Below are 17,293 nucleotides of genomic sequence, written 5' to 3' on the forward strand. Positions count from 1 at the left end.
CAAGTAGCAAAGTTTCTTCAGGTGTAGAATAATACTCTTAAATTTAAGCCCAAGTTACCATGTTCAATTATCCCTCATCTGAAATAAAGTATGCGCTTGCTCTTAGAGGCTATAGGCTCCATGTCGCCCTGTCCCATAGAACTTTCTGTGGTGATGGAAACATTCTCTAATCTGCACTGTCTGAAATGATGGCTACTAGATACATACAGCTACTGAGCATCTGTAATGTGACCAATGTGACTAAAGAAGTGATTTTTTTTTTTTTTTTTTTTTTTTTTTTTTGCGGTACGCGGGCCTCTCACTGTTGTGGCTTCTCCCATTGCGGAGCACAGGCTCCGGACGCGCAGGCTCAGCGGCCATGGCTCACGGGCCCAGTCGCTCTGCGGCATGTGGGATCTTCCCGGACCGGGGCACGAACCCGTGTCCCCTGCATCGGCAGGTGGACTCTCAACCACTGCACCACCAGGGAAGCCCAGTGGTGATTTTTAAATTTTATTTAATTTTGGTTATTTTAAGTTAAGTAGCCGTGTGTGGCTAGCAGCCATCCTATGGGCCGCACTGCTACAGGGGATCTGAGCTCACAAGCTCCTTGACTTGGCCCTCGCCTGCTCTCCAGCTGTTGGTCTGCTCCTCTCCCTCGCCCCAGAAATCAACACTCACAAGGCCAAACTGCTGGTTCACACCTCCATGGCTGTGCATATGCTGGCCTCTTTGCCTGAAATGCCCTTCTTCCCCATCCACCTCCAAACTTCATGAAAATCTTGTTCAAATTTCATTTCCTCAGGGCAACTCTCCCTAACTCCTTCCCGCCTGACCTCATCCCACTGCCGACACAGTCCAGCATCACCTCCTCTGTTTCTCTGCATCTGTTTCTGTTGCTCTCAGTGTTTTGTACTTGTCACTTATTCTATGTGACACTAACAGACTATGGGAATTCTAAGGACCAGGTCTTATTCTCTCTTCTTTCTAGTGATATGTGCCCATCCCATAATACCTGTGCAGTAAATATTTGCTGAGTAACATTATTAATTTGTGAATACGTGCAATGTTCCATTAAAATATACTTCAGAACATTGACCATCACTCCATGATTATGAAAACCATTTAGGTCAAATTCTATTATAAGGCTTATTTTCAAATAATAAAAAAGTTCTTAGAGTCTCAGTTGAAGGTCTGCTGATTTCAAGCCATATCAATATAAGATTTCAGTACTAACCAAAGAATATACATGTTCCCGGGAACAAAATCCTACCTGTAGCTGGTCCTCCTAAGGGTCTGGAAGTCTCTTGGATTTCAGAAGCTGATCCCGCCATTGATCTGTCCCCAGTGCAGTGACTTACTAGGGAGACACAGATGAGGTTGAAAAGCAGGAAGACAAGAGGACATGAGTATGGACACAGATGGGAATTCAAGAGTGACTGATCCTTGCTGCACCCTCTACCCAAATCCTACCCTCGAGAAGGAAATAATTAAAATCTTATCTAATGTGAAAAATAATGATTGTGCGTGATATGTGTTTTTTCAATGACACGTGTTATCCAAAACTACGGTGTTACCTCTATTCCTTAGCAAAGCTTTTGCTCAAGAAATCCTCCTTGTTAAATTATGTAGCCTCTGTTGCAATATTAACCTGCCCTGAGAGCTACACTGGTTCATTTCCTATCACAGTTTTCTGACTAATCCTTTATTTGGATTCCCATACAGTGTTCCTACAATTAGAATAAGCTCTTGATGGATAAGTTTCTGTGAACCTAATTTGTATATTTCCCAAGTACCAAGTAGATGTATTTTACAAATGATTATCTTTCCTGCCCTCCAGGAACTTATTGTTCAGTAAGACAAACAAATAAATACGCAGTGATCAGAAATGCCTTTTTGTGGGTACAGTCATGTCAGCAGGGCAAGAAACGGATTCCAGAAAGAACATGAATCCCAAGGACTTTATCTTCAAATCAGATATGGATTTGTTTTGTTTTCTTATTAATTATGTGGTTTTATTGTAAAATGCAAAAACAGCACTTTCTAATGTAATGAACATTGATTTAACAAATGACTGAGTTCTTTAGGGCTATATGATCATTTAGATAAATCTCTAATTTTCCCATAATATTGACAGATTTTAAGCAGTCTTTTCTCTGATTTCCCTTTCCCCCTGCCCAACACATATCTCCAGAATTTTAATCGAAGATGTTTCCAAAAAAGACAAAGGCGTAAGATAGCTTTTGAGGCTGCTAATGAATACCATGAGAGAAATATCTTTCCCTAAGGTGTCCTAAAAGTAAATATAGGGATATCAATTTATTTTTTAACTTCCTTCTAAAATCTGTACTTCTAGGAGGAACATTAAGTCTAGAGGTTACATTCTATGTGCCATTGGAATTGCTTGTGAATTCTCCTAATATAAGATGCACTTATTTCCAAAATGTGTCCATCACTACTTAGAAAAAGCAGATCTGGCTTTGAAAGATTATGTTTTGAGATTAAAAATGAAGATAGTGCCCTTAAGTCTCTCAAGATTTGTAAGGCTGGCATACCATCTATCTCAATAATAACTAACAAGAATGTCAAATGGACAGAAACAGCCATGGTAAGCAAGGGCTTGCAGCTGACAGTGACTGCTTTATTTTGGGTGATGGGGAACAGCGTTTGCATTAGTTCAAGAGAAATACAGTGCCCTCCCAACTCTAGGTATCAGTGTATTCAATCCCCCTGCTGGTCCATTTTCTGTTGCTTCAATTAAAAATCAGTCGATACAAAGTCAAAATGTTGTACATCCTTCCCCTACCCCTTTCCCTGTCACTGTGTTTCCAGCTTCACCGGAAGAACATGTCACTATGGTAACCAATCCCTCTGGTGCACAGACCAAGTCAACCTTTCTAGTCGGATCGCCAAGCAGAGCAACATGGAATCAAAGCTCTCAATGGAACCACCAGAAGCCACGAATTCCATCCCCCTTTTTCTAAGTGGGGTTAACCAGTACCAGACAGAAGGATACCAGTCTTGTTCCAGGAGATGTTCAAGAAAGGAAATTCAAGAATGTCCTTCAGCAAGTCCTACCAGTGTTTGTCAGTCATTATTAACATGAATTCTTCCTCACATGTCAGCTAACTTCCTACCACTGCAATTTTAATAAAAGCAGAAAATGACGGATAAAACAACATTTTCTGAATCTGAGAATTTGAAAACTGCTACGAAGTCACCCATTGTCAAAAACTCTTCCGCTTCCTCTTGTTTTCCCACTTCTAAATCCAAACCCAAGTTGTTCTCTTCTGCAATTCTCCAATATCCTGTACAGCTTGACAAAGTTGTAGAGCTCCAAGCGGGACACCCTGCTCTAATAAGAGTCTAACCATGAAGCAGATGTGATATTTGTAATAGTAATACATTCTTAACTAAATCAGCTAAAATCCCTCGTCATTCTACAGAAGCTGTAAAACAAACATTAAGATGGATTCTCTTTCTGGACCTACCCCACCTAAATCTAAATCCATATCCACTGTTTGCCTTTCTTAAACAACTGACTTTTTTTTCAAATTAACAATTTTTTTCTGATCCATGTCAACAGTTTTATAAATCAAAGAATATCAGTTCTCACATGTAAGATTTTAAAACAGGAGAAACCTTGCATTATAATTACTGAGACATTAAGAAACTGCTTGGTATCTTGGCCACAGAGACTTTGCAGATAACAGCATTGTTTTCACTTTGGTATCACCACTTAATAGATGAAGAAAATGAAGGGAGGTGCGGGGAACAAGACATATAGAATCGCACCACATCTTCCAGGGTGCAGCTACCATCAATGCATATTCCCTTCTTCAGAGCAATATTAGTATACATTGAAACAACATCTCAGTAGGTTAACGGAACAGGATAGTCCCCAAAGTATAAATCATGCAAGATTTACAAACTGCATCAGATGAAGAGACTTTTAAAAATTTATGTGATCATATTAAAGTATCAAATAAATTTTTATCATTAGCAAATGCAGTTTGTTTTCTGTTTTGGTATACTTTGGGTATTTTTTATACAAATCTTCTGAAAATAGTATTTTTTTGTCTGAAGTACCCACTTTGGCGCTGCTGGAAGAACTACTTTTTGTGTGCTTATTAGATCTTGTTCATGTTCAATGTCCGTAAGACACTTTTGTCAACCACTTTCTCAAAATGAGAAATCAAGAATTGTGGCATGATGCTACAGGTCAACGGGCTTTGGGGGTGAAACAGGGCAGGGGCTGTGATTTATTAATGTTTATATGACCAATGCCTGCAGTATGCCCGGTATAGCATAGCACTTAAACGCTTCCGGCATGAATAAGGCCTTCTCTGTGAGATGTTTTCCCAAATTTCCCTTGATGAATCAGTTCAACAACATCTAAAACAAAGATTAAAACTAGGAGTGTGTCTACACCGACAAATCACTCTTAAAGGGCTTCCTCTACTAAAAGCAGAACATTATAGACTCCCTTGCTTTTCAGAGACTACTGAAGCCATTTCCCTGTGTAAAAACCCTGGACCGTGAGATTCTACTGGAATCCCATCAGACAAAACGCAAGGCAAGAGGCCGGGTAGGGAGAGGTAAGCCTCCATTACCAGCTACTCGGCGGCAAGATCTGGCCACTGCAAGCCTCAGCCGAGCCTGAATAACCTGACCTCCTGGAACCAGGAGGCCTGCGAGACTGCGGCCGCTCAAGGGAGGAGAGGGCGGCCCGGCCCAGAGGCGCCGGTCTCTCCGCAGCGCCACGCGTCGCGGCGAGCGCTTACCTTTCCGAATCAGGGCCGCGATCTCCGCGTCGAAGCCCTGTCGGTGGCACTTCCTCCAGAGGCCAGTGTTGGTGGAGTTGTACTGCCGGCTGCACTCGTCGGCGGGGCTCATGGCGAAGAGCTGCCGGCGATTCCGGGCCCGGAGGAGTGTGCCCTCCCAGCGGTCCAGGCGCGAGCGGCTGGCCCGGAGTGGCAAGTTGTTGTTATTGTTGTAAATGAAGCCAGGGTCGACCCGGCGCGTGTTGAAGGCCTTGCACCTGTCCCTGTGCTTCCTGGCGTCCGTCTCGTACCAGTGGTCTGAGCAGACGGCCACGGCCAGCATGCCCAGGGCGCAGAGCGCTAGCGACAGGCCCGTGTAGAGCAGGAACCTTCCGGCAGCCATGCCTCCGCTTCGCGGCTACACCGTGGGCATGACCCGCCGCAGCCTCGCCTTCCCTCCGCGCGCCCGGAACACAGCTGCGGGCGGGCGGGCTGCCGAGCCAAGGAGGGGGAGGGGGCGGGAGAGGGGGTCGCGCAGCGGCGCCCCCTCGGCCCCCGGCTGCCGGTGCGCAGCCCAGGGACTGCGGGAACGCGGGCGGGCAGCCTAAAAAGTTCTCATCCGGAGAGGCTCCGGCAAGCCTCTGCGCATCCTGCGGAGCAGGTGCAGCCTCAGGCGGCGGCGAGCCAGACACGGCCGCCTCCCGCCCCCTCCCGGCTCGGCAGGAAGCGACTGCTCCGAACCCGCCGCGGCCGCACTCAGCCGGGCTTCGGGCGACGCTGCCCTCGGGCCGGAAACCAAACACCGAGTGCCCTCGGCTGCGGCGGGGCTCCTTGGGCTTTCTTTGTGTAGCGGGGCGATGGGACCCACTCGCTTGGCTTTCTTGGGAGGGGGATGGGGGTGGGAGAGTGTCTATCAGGAGGAGCCGCTAGACGACTGGATGAACTGCAACACCCGCGATGCGGCCGGCCCGCGAAGGAAACCTCCAGATGCCAGGGCTGCCTGCCCTGCGTCCCGCCTGGGTCTCCCTCTCAGCCACTCTCCCCCTTCCGGTCTGCGAGAGAAGAAATGTTCTTCCTCTCTGGGTCGGGTCTTTTAAAAATCTCTGTCCTCTGGCCACCAGCAGGTCCTTTGCTTCTTCTGGCCAGCGCGCTGCGCTCAGAGGCGGGCTCGCAGTCGGCGCACGGTCTCGGCCGACCTTTCCCCGCGAGCTCCCGGGTCGTCTGCCTCTTGCTTCGCCATTCAGGCGGCCCCTCGGGCCGACGGTGCGGTCACCCGGACGGCGTTACCGGACGAGCCTTGGCCGGGGGTTTGCGGCGACGGGGCGGCAGCTCGCGGGCGCGAGAGGCGGGCTGCGCCGGGGAGGGCGCACCCGGCAGGGCGCACCACGCGGGGCTCGCGGAGCTCGGCGCAGGGCGCCTTCAACACCATGGACAGGTCGCGCGATGGCTGCTCCCCGCCAGCCAAGCAGCCAGCCCCCGGGGCGTCATGCCGCCCTCCCCAGTGCCGTCTTCTTCCTGGAGTGTCCACCCTGCCACCTTCAGACCCGCCTCTCCCGCGGCGCCTCCGCCTCACTTCATCTGGCTCCCGGGTAGCCCCGGGAACGTGCTGCCCGGGAGCTGCTGGTACCCAGAAAAACAACTGCCCCGGCCCTTCAACACAATCCGCCCCCTTCTCCTTACACCTGAGCCCCGGCACTCTAGCACCCCGTCTGCGCTGCCCAACTGGGGTCAGCCGCTCTCAGATTGCAGCATTTTCTTCGCAGCCCACCCAGGAGCTGAGGTGCCGGCTCGCTCGGCAGCGTGCAGAGAATCGCATCCCAGCCTCGGCGTTCCACGATCAGGCTCCCGGCGAGGTGGTCGCCGAGGTGAATGGGGCGAGGGTGGGGGAGGGAGGCTGGGTCGCTCAGCTTCCCCTCCCGGCCTCCTCCTCTAGCCGCGGCGGCTCCGGGGCCTTGCGGTCTCGGCCGGTGCCGGGGAGCGAGAGCCCAGGCTGCGCCCGGGAGGCTCGGGAAATAGCATCGCCCGATTGCGGGCGCTGTAGGAAGCCGCTGCTGTGCTCGCTCGGGCGCCGGGCGCTGCAGCCTTGGCTAAAACCCACAGACGAGAACACGGAGCGCGCAGCCAAAAGCTAGTGATGTCATCCGTGCAACGTGAGCCTCATCTCTTATTTTTCTAGCATTCTTAAAGATAAAGTGCACCATTTCCCAGGCAAAATGTCTAAGCCTTATTCTTTGACCAGGCAAGTCAATGGTGTCTAGAGAGGTTTGTGCCCAACCACATCCATATTTATGCACATATACATATATGTGGTATGTAGCATGTTTACACGCATTAGTATTAAATTAGGGATGTTGCCTCCATCTCCTGTTTATCTCTTTTCAGTCGTGGAAAATTCCCTTAAATAGAAGAAAAGACTGCTTATTGCGGAGTCGGCATTCAGAGGGGCTGAGGAAGTTCCCTGCATCCCCGGTTTCGGTCGCAGATGTCCTGGATTGTATTTGATCTTTGTTTTCCCTAGAAAGCCACAGGCGCTATCCTATTAGCTACAGGCGTTTCCACCCGGGGCTGAACGCGTGTCCGCGGGGTTGTCACCGCCAGCCCCGGTCCAGCCCCACGCCAGCGCCAGACACCCGACACACACCCACCTCCACTTGCCTCCACCTCCCTCCTCAGCGGGAGAAGAAAAAAGAAAATTGACTGATCCTTTCCAGACAAGAGGAACAGAATTTTCATGGGTGGGGGGGTGGTGCTTAATAGACATTATGAAAACGCCCAGGGCCTCGCGCTTTGAGGAGGGGAAGTGGTGTTAAACGAAACCTCGGTGCGGGCTTTGTCCTTATCCGGGTGGGGGCTGGATTTGGGCTCTGCGAGGGCTCTGAGAGGTGTCGCGGGTAGACCCCAGACCTTGAGCGAGTGGGCCCCGAGCGAGCCCAGCTTCATCCCCACACACACACCGCCCGGCTCACGTGAGACGGCGCCGCAGGGCTGGGAGCCTCCCTCCCAGGTCGAAACCTTAGGCTCTTCACTCTAAGCCTCGCCCCTCATTTTCACCCTCATTCCAAAGTCGAGGGCCTGCACTGCCGGGTAAAGAGCTACCCTGGGGAGTAAGAGAGGGTCCGGCACCCTGCTTTGAACAACTGGGCCTGCGATGCAAAATGAGCGCACCTCCACCATATTCTTTTTGTCTTTTTTCCTCCTTCCTGCATTTTGAAAATCGCGAACGAGGCGTTTCAGTGCCATCTAGTGGGGGAGGGGTGTGCCTCGCTTTTCGTCCCTGATGCTGCAATGGGACTCGCTGAAGGGACAGCTGAACCCGAGGATGTCCGCTCGGGTTCCTGGGTGCCCCACTGGTCGCGGGCTGCAGGCATGTCCCCTCTGCCAGATCCCGGTCCCGGGAGCTAAGGCGGAGCTAAGCGACTTTGGCCACAATGTCTTCTCACCTTTCTTTCTACACTCCTCTTACCCGCTCTCCCTCCGTCAACCGTGAAAAAAACAGAAACAAGTGCAGACACTTCGTACACAGGCAGGCAACGTCTTAAATTTCTGGAGCTATTTTCTTCGGTAAAGCCCAGAGCACTTTTAGCTTAGCAGTATGCCTGCCTTTGACAATAGGAAGGAGGCAGAAAGGCGAAATGACATCTACAAGGTCACTGGGGAAGCTGGGGCACAGCCAGCAGTAGAGCCTCAGTCTCCTGGTACCCAACTCTCCTGCCCCTGAGAACCAGCTGAAAGAGGTGCGCCTGAGACCTCTGGAAGCCCAGGCAGCTTCTGTTCACAATAAATGTACTTGTTCATTTTGTCTGTATTCTTCCTCTCTCTGCCATTATTCCACTCCTTTCTTGCTCTTGCTTTTTAACTTTTTCTCCTGGCCTGTGCCTTAGGCCTGCTTCCAATGATGTGCCTTGCCCCTCCCTCATGGTCCTCCTGAGCAGTCCTGCGGGGGGAAGGGAGCAAAATGCACAATGTCATCTTTTCTGAACATCATTAAAATTGTATTTTGAAATGTTTGTCCTCCATCCCCAAAATCCTATGAAAGACACTGATTAGAGGCCTTCTTTAAAGTGCAACGTTCTTGGACAGCCCTAAACCATTTGGAGATGATCCTGGTCTTTGGGGCTAAAAAGATGGTGGATTCTTCCTCTAGACTATATGACTACAGGATTTTCTTTTCTCAACTGAGTGATCTACATTTCTTCCCTCTGTCTTCTTCCAATTCCTCATTAGTTACGGCTTCACAGTCTCTGTATTTCCAACCTAATCCTTCCCATTCGCACCTACACTGGCCTAGGATCACAGAAGCTCAAAATTGGAAGGAACTTTAGAGTTACCCACACAATAACACATGAATCTCTTCAAGAACATTTCCAAAAAAAGTGACTGACCGGCTTCTGCTAGCACACTTGCAGTGATAGAAAAATCACTGTCTTGGGGGACTTCCCTGGTGGTCCAGTGGTAAAGAATCCGCCTTACAATGCAGCGCATGCAGGTTCGATGTCTGGTCAGGGAACTAAGATCCCACATGCTGTGGGGCAACTAAGCCCGGGCGCCACAACTACTGAGCTCGCGAGCCTCAGCTAGAGAGCCCACATGCTGCAGACTACAGAGCCCACACGTCCTGGAGCCTACGCACCACAACTAGAGAGAGAAAACCCGTACACCACAGCTAGAGAGAAGACTGCGCTGCAACAAAAGATCCCGCATGCCTCAAGGAAGATCCCGCGTGCCACAACTAAGACCCGACACGACCAAAAATAAATAAATCTTTAAAAAAAGAAAAAGAAAAATCACTGTCTTGGAAAGCACTACTGGATGGTGCACGTGGTTACACAGGTCTTCCTTATCCTAAGTCTTATCCTAGGTCCCTGGAATTCTACCCATTGGCCTTCGAGAAGCCCACAGATACCTGATCCCTCTTCCATATAATGGTCTTTCTCATATTTGACATCAGCCACCATGTTCTCTCTAAGCCTTCTTCCCTCCAAGCTAAATATTCTTTCTTCATGTCCTCCTTGTGCTTGCTCCTACTGGGTTTCTAATACCTCCTGATTTTTAGTGCTTCCTGCATCAGATCGTGCTCCTGGATCTAACAGTCATGGCATGACCCATGTAGAACCAAAGATCCTCACCTCCTCTTCTAGGAGACTACAAGTCATCCCTTTGGAATGCTATCCTAGGATCTTGCCCCAAAATGACATTAAGATCATTTGCAATTTGTGAAATCTACATTTTTGAAATTTGGAATTCTATTTGCACACACACACACACACACACAGGCATACACACACATCTATTTTTTTTTTTTTTTTTTTTTTTTTTTTTTTTTCGGTACACGGGCCTCTCACTGTTGTGGCCTCTACCGTTGCGGAGCACAGGCTCCGGACGCGCAGGCTCAGCGGCCATGGCCCACGGGCCTAGCCGCTCCGCGGCATGTGGGATCTTCCCGGACCGGGGCACAAACCCGTGTCCCCTGCATCGGCAGGCGGACTCTCAACCACTGCGCCACCAAGGAAGCCCACACATCTATTTTTAAGTTCACATTCTCCAGGCTTTCTCCAAGGTCAACATCAGAGATTCAGAGATATCATTAAAACTTCTTTCAGTTTCCTGGGGTACAGCTCACACAGAGCAGATAGATGCTCTCCTATAATTTTTTCACCCATTGTGAACTATCTTCAGTTATCATAGTTGTTCTACCCTACACCCCACCTTCAGTCTGAAAATCACTCTCCTTGACATTGTCAATTGGAAGCAAAATAAAGGTTGATGAGGTGTGCTTTCTCTTAGCCGTCCATCAAGATTACATCATTGCCCAGAGAAAAGGCCCTCTGTATATTCTTATTTCTATTGTCCTAATTAACTTTGGACATTATTTGAAACCCAAAAGTTATCTTCCACTTTAGCCCTCCTGACAAAGTCCCCCAAGTCTGTGACGCGTTAGTACTTATGCTTGAATAGGTACACTTCTTTCCTTATGAAGATCTTCTTCCTAAATCTCTCCTCATCAGAGTCATATTGGTGTGATACCTACCTTCCTCCTTTTTTTCCTTATTAGGGTCATTATGGCAAAAGGCTATTTTCATCTCACCCCTGGGTTTCTAAGTCCACTCCTTGCTTTTATTTTCGTCTTCCTCCACCACAGCATCATATTAATCTTCTTAAATTCTACAGTCCTTTACTCAAAATTCTGCAGTGATTTCATTTTGCCTGTACAGTAAAGCTCAAACTCTGTACCCCCCATAAAGCCCCACAAAGCTTCAGCCAGTTTTCTAAAGCTGACCATCACATTCCCTTAGACACATCCTCTGTTCTAACCAGGCAGCCCTCTAGACATATTTTGAAAAACCCCACATTGGCATCACTCCTTTTGCCCATAAATATTTAATTGCTCTGCTTCTTAAAGTTCTTACAATTACAGGTGCCTCATATCAATAGGTCAAATAAATATCATTTGATCATCTCACTAGAAGCTGAAAAGACAACCAATTAAACCCAACAAACATTCTTGATATTTAAAAGCTCTTCCTATACCAGGAATGGTTTAAAATGAATAAGATCATCTCCTGCATAAAGAAGTATTTCAAACTAGTAGGAATAAAACAAATAACACAACAGGAAACCGGGCAAAGGTTATAAAAAGACAATTTACAGAAGAAGAAATTCAAATGGGAAATTAACATATGGGAAAAAACTCAATCTCACTAGTAATCAGGGAATACAATTTTTTTAAATACTGCTTTTTACCCATCAGATGGGAAAAAAGTACATGTCTGTTAATGTCAAGTGTTGGCCAGGGCATAAGGAAACGTGCTCCCATGCAAGGCTGATAGGAGAGTAAACTGACATTGCCACACTGGAGGACAATTCGGAGGAGCTGTTAAGATGAAAAATACAGGCTTGTTATGACCCAATGGATGTGCTTCTAGGTATTTAGCCTGCAGAGCACTTGTACAACAGGCAAAGAGTATATTCATTATACTACCTATATTAGTTTCCTAGCATTTCTATGACGAAGTATCACAAACTATGTGTCTTAAAACATCAGAAATGTATCGTCACACAGTCCTAGAGGCTAGAAGTCCAAAATCAAGTTGTTAGCGGGACATGCTCCCTCTAGAACCTGTAGGGGACAATCCTTCCCGGCCTCTTCTAACCTCCAGGGTCTGCTGGCAATTCTTGACATTTCCCAGTTTACAGATGCTTCACTCCAGTCTTTGCTTGTGTCAGCACATGAACATCTTCTCTCACATCATCCTTTCCTCTGTCTCCAAATTTCTCTCTTCTTAGAAGGACACTAGTCTCATTGGATTAAGAGCCTAGCCTACTCCAGCATAACCTCATCTTAACGAATTACATCTACAATGACACTGTTTCTAAATAAGGCCATATTTTGAGGGCATGAGGATAAGGACTTCAACATACCTTTTGCGGGGGGACACTATTTAACCCATGACTTTACCTTTCATGTAAAAAAGAAAGGGACATAAGAAAATATTCATGTGCCTGCTTATTTGTGCAAAATTAAAGGATGATGGAAGAACCAAGAAGCCAAGCAGGCAACAGGAAGTTGATAGCAAAAAGCCACTACCACCCTGCAGCTGAAGGCAGGCTCACCTCTAACAAGGAGCTCAGGACGAGCATACAAATGGAGGCCCACATACCATATGTCTAAATGTTTAAAAGGCAGAAGTCAAGTGAAAAATTGTTAACTAAGAATTTTCTATCGTTCTACCTTTATGATGACAGAAATTTCAAATATGTGTAAAGTTATGGTTTTTGTATGAAAAAAAGTTGGCAAAATATCAAAGACAACCAAATTAATTATTATTGCTCATGCATTGATGGGCCAACAACGTGAAAGTGAGTAAAATAAAGACTTCGTAATTAACTTGTAATATGTGTATCATAAGACTTAACCTTCTTGACTTTTGTTTCAGAAAAATCATTCTATTGTTGTAACCAGGATTTTCACATAACATTATATTCCATAGATGATAATGCCAAATGTTTCTGACAACTGTTTTTGATTCACTGTAGTTTCTAGTTTTTTTTTAATTAATTTCAATTTGGAGAAACTTTACTGAGGCAATAGCACTTATATTGGAAGTGTCAATAAAATTCTTAAAGCAATACTTGCATTTGGAATTTTACATGTTACATTCAAGCATTGTAACAATCACATATGACAAATTATTGTTAATGCAAAAAATACTATATTACTTTCACCATATAAATCATTATCACATACAGCATGATTTTTACTATCTCTTAAAGTAACATCTATATCCACACAATATTTATTAAGTTCTTCTTTCAAATATTTAAATGTCAGAATGAAGAAAACCAAAAATTGCAGTACATTGCTTAATTTATTCAAATCTCTCTACAAGACCATAACTTGATCAATAATGGTTGGAAAATAGTTACTACAGACATTACTTTGGGATTAATTGTATGTGAATCTTCCTTAAAATCATAAAAACATTTGCATTTCCTTGTTCTAATTTCCCTATATTTTTTTGGAATATCACTTTTGGTTCTACATAGTTCATTTCTACTTAGAAAACCATTTTCTTTACAATTTTAAAATATTTTAATCCCTTTAAGTGAGAAATTGCAAAATTTAGATATGCTTTTTTATATTAAAAATAGCAAGCAACAGTTCATATCAAAAACTTTTCGATAGCACAAATCCAAAGTTAATTTCATTTTCCACCAAAGACCACATTTTGCTCTGTATTTAAAGATCTTCTATTGTTTCATTTAGCTATCCTAGTATATCTTATACCCTCTCTCAATTAAATTTAATGGCTTTAACAACATTTAATTGACATTTCCATTATATGTCTTAAGTGGCTATAAAGTCAAATTTAAATGTATTTCATCTATGGATAGATTCAAGACATATCATAAATAATCTTTGAGTTTCCCCAAAGAACTTCATGACTATTCGCTCAGTTGAGGTCACATCTCTAGAAACAAATTCAAACTATGTTCCACACAAGAATATTTCTGGATCGGGGGCCAAAATTCAGATTAGGTCTACAGAAATACACTGGTAGTTTAAGAGCAATACGAATTGCAAGAGCATAATGTTGTAAAAAGTTCCTCAGTTACTGTGTGCTACTGTTCAAAATACCATGCTAATTCATGTGTAACTCCAGAGCCATGAATTGGAACACAAAGGGAAGCAAGAAAACGGATGCTCATCACTCCTGGGAAATGATACTTCCTTATTCAAAAATCTACTGTGGGCCTGCTCTCTGGGAGGAAGACTTTGACAAGTTAATCATTTCATCTTTTCTTTTATCAACGTGCCTCCACTCTCAGATCCTCTCAGCACTCCAAAGCAGTATCTATCGCCAACATCAGCAGCAACTCAACCCGCATAACTTAAAGCCATTCAGATGCAGTTGCCTTTTGTCTTGAGGACACAGGGCAAGAGGTATAGATAAGCATCTCCTTGGGGCCTGTTCTGTGTTAACCAGAAGAACAGATGTTTTGGGTTGCAAGCCATGCTATGCCAGTACTGATGCCGGATCCCAAGACATAAAGGCAACCATGAGGTCTTCAACAGTTATTTTGTGTGTGTTTGTGATATGTGGGCCCTCTAAAACAAGGGGTCTAGGGCAAGGGCGCTCTTGCTGGGGACTGACGGCAGCCTAGCTGGAGGAACAAAAAGAGGTCCTGAGGCCAGGAACCAGATTCACCCAACAGATGCTGGAACCATGGAAACACTTGACCGGCCAGAGATGGAACCATGAATTGAGGCAGCTGTGGCTGGAGTTGTTACCTGCGGCAGAGAATAGGGGAGAGATACTCTGGATGCTCCCTTTCTTTTGTTCGTTAATCTCTTCCCAGGACCTCCCATTGGCTGAACCCAGATGGACACCAGCTGACATGGGAGCCTCAGGATATGTAGCCTACAAATGTCAGCCCCCTGCAGTAGAACTGAGCAAGGAAAATCAAGGAACAAATCTGAGGGCAAACAGGCCAGGATGGACTGGCCCAGAGGGGATATTTCCATAAAATCAGGACAAAGACAAGTATGCTCTCTCTACCACCACTATTTAATATTAGGGCGGTGAGGGGTGGTAATGAAAACTCAAAAGAAAAAACCCAAAAAACTATTAACACCAATAAGGGAGTTCAATAAGATCGCCTGATATGAGAAACATACACAGGAATCAATACATTCTAATATAATAACAACTAATTGTTAGAACAACTACTGGAAAAGTATCCTATGCACAGTAACAACAACAAACAAAAGACACCCTATAATATACTTAAGTGTAACAGTTACAAAGAAAGTGAAGGCTTTAAAACCACAAAATTTTATCGATAGACATAAATGACCTGAAAAGATGTAGAAACCTACCATGTTCCTGAATGAAACAACTCAATACTGTTAAAATGCCAATGCTTTACAAAATCATTCATATATTTATCACAGTTCCAATCATAATTTCAATAGGTTTTATTGAAACCTAGGTATTTATTGGAAAATAATTCTAAAGTGCATCTGTAAATATCTACTAGTGAGAATAGTTATTTTTCTGTGATAATTTCTCTCTCATAAGTATGTATGTATGTACGTATGTATGTATGTATTTTTGGCTGCACTGGATGTTCGTTGCTGCGCGTGGGCTTTCTATAGTTGTGGCGAGCGGGGGTGGGGTGCGGCTATTCTTCATTGTGGTGCGCGGGCTTCTCATTGCGGTGGCTTCTCTTGTTGCGGAGCACAGGCTCTAGGAGCGCAGGCTCAGTAGTTGTGGCTTGCGGGCTCTAGAGCACAGGCTCAACAGTTGTGGCGCACGGGCTTAGTTGCTCTGTGGCATGTGGGATCTTCCCCACCAGGGCTCGAACCCATGTCCCGTGCACTGACAGGCAGATTCTTAACCACTGCACCACCAGGGAAGTCTATCTCATAAGTATTTTTAAAAGCCACAATATTTTAAACTGTGTGATTATCTGCTTCTCAGACTCTGTAATTCTTCCCCAGGAGCCCCAGGATTTTTTTTATAAATAAAAAGAATAAGAAACCTGATCTAATCATTCACCAAAAATCATGGCACACGTGATTTGTATGAAATTAGACCTCTTGGGGACAACAATTCCACAGGATCTGGAAATGTGATGAGTAGACACACTTCTCCCAGGCAGGCTTTGACCAGTACAGGTGCACTGCAATGCCACCCAGCCAATGCAATACCCTGAGGTTTTCCAGGCATCAACCTCCTGGACTGAGGACTCCCTTTGGGAAAAGGAATCACTCTTCAACTAAGGCCTGTGCAAGACTTGAAGGTACTGCCCAGGATATTGCATTACAGGGCGCTCACATGGCTACAGCCTGTAATAGGCGACACAGACACAGAAACCACTCCTTCATAACATAAGCAAGCTAACATAACAAAAGCGAGCTGCCTTTGTCAAGTTTACCATTTCATATGCGCCAAGCAACTAAGCCCACTGGGAAGAGCCCCCTCCTAGAAGGTAATAAAAAGCATCCTACCAGAGAGCATCCTCCACCCAAAGCATCTTTGGTCCTTTAGCCCCACTGCAGTTGATCTCAATGGTACCCCATGGACGGCAAACCAGAGCTTCACGAACAGCCAGAGGACCTTGGAAATATAAAGTGCTCACAAAGAATCTATTTGAAGGGTATAACTGGATAAGTACTCAAAAATGAAAGTTCAAATACTTACACTGAAGTATTATTTCTAATAGGATTCACAAATGTCCAGCAATAGGGGTAGATGAGTAAATCATAATACAGTCATTCAATAAAATGGTAAGCAGCCATCAAAAATAATGTTTTGGAGGAATATTTTTTTTAACATCTTTATTGGAGTATAATTGCTTTACAAAGTTGTGTTAGTTTCTGCTGTATAACAAAGTGAACCAGCTATACATACACACATATCCCCATATCTCCTCCCTCTTGCATCTCCCTCCCACCCTCCCTATCCCACCCCTCTAGGTGATCACAAAGCACTGAGCTGATCTCCCTGTGCGATGCAGCTGCTTCCCACTAGCTATCTATTTTACACTTGGTAGTGTATATATGTCAATGCTACTGTCTCACTTCATACCAGCTTACTCTTCCCCCGCCCCACGTCCTCAACTCCATTCTCTACGTCTGCGTCTTTATTCCTGTCCTGCCCCTAGGTTCATTAGAACATTTTTTTTTTAGATTCCATACATATGTGTTAGCATACAGTATTTGTTTTTCTCTTTCTGACTTACTTCACTCTGTATGACAGCCTCTAGGTCCATCGAGCTCACTACAAATAACTCAGTTTCATTTCTTTTTATGGCTGAGTAATATTCCATTGTATATATGTACCACATCTTCTTTATCCATTCGTCTGTCAATGGACACTTAGGTTGCTTCCATGTCCTGGCTATTGTAAATAGTGCTGCAGTGGACACTGTGGTACATGACTCTTTTTGAATTATGGTTTTCTCAGGGTATATGTCCAGTAGTAGGATTGCTGGGTCATATGGTAGTTCTAATTTAGTTTTTTAAGGAACCTCCATAGTGTTCTCCT

The 17,293-nt window shown here is 45.4% G+C and overlaps 1 protein-coding gene and 1 long non-coding RNA gene across 5 annotated transcripts in view; both read right to left on the reverse strand.

Moving 5' to 3' along the window:
* Nucleotides 1–6,841, reverse strand: part of TMEM178B (transmembrane protein 178B) — a 375,974-nt gene extending 369,133 nt beyond the window's left edge. For 3 of the 4 annotated variants that reach the window (XR_009565248.1, XR_009565249.1, XM_030854020.2), the window contains exons 1-2: nucleotides 4,764–6,841; nucleotides 1,253–1,339 (exon numbers count right to left, since the gene is read on the reverse strand). Coding sequence is in view for 2 of the 4 variants with exons in the window: in XM_030854020.2 (XP_030709880.1) it covers nucleotides 1,253–1,339; nucleotides 4,764–5,145 (469 nt within the window). In the remaining 2 variants the exon portion in view is untranslated. The remainder of the gene's footprint in view (nucleotides 1–1,252; nucleotides 1,340–4,763) is intronic. The other variant, XM_060305223.1, reaches the window with a different exon arrangement.
* Nucleotides 6,842–8,330: 1,489 nt separating this feature from the next.
* Nucleotides 8,331–17,293, reverse strand: part of LOC115851762 (uncharacterized) — a 30,948-nt gene continuing 21,985 nt past the window's right edge. The window contains exon 6 of the long non-coding RNA XR_009565206.1: nucleotides 8,331–8,676. This is a non-coding gene — a long non-coding RNA (uncharacterized lncRNA). The remainder of the gene's footprint in view (nucleotides 8,677–17,293) is intronic.

This window comes from Globicephala melas, chromosome 9, assembly GCF_963455315.2.
Source record: "Globicephala melas chromosome 9, mGloMel1.2, whole genome shotgun sequence".
Classification (NCBI taxonomy): Eukaryota; Metazoa; Chordata; class Mammalia; order Artiodactyla; family Delphinidae; genus Globicephala; species Globicephala melas.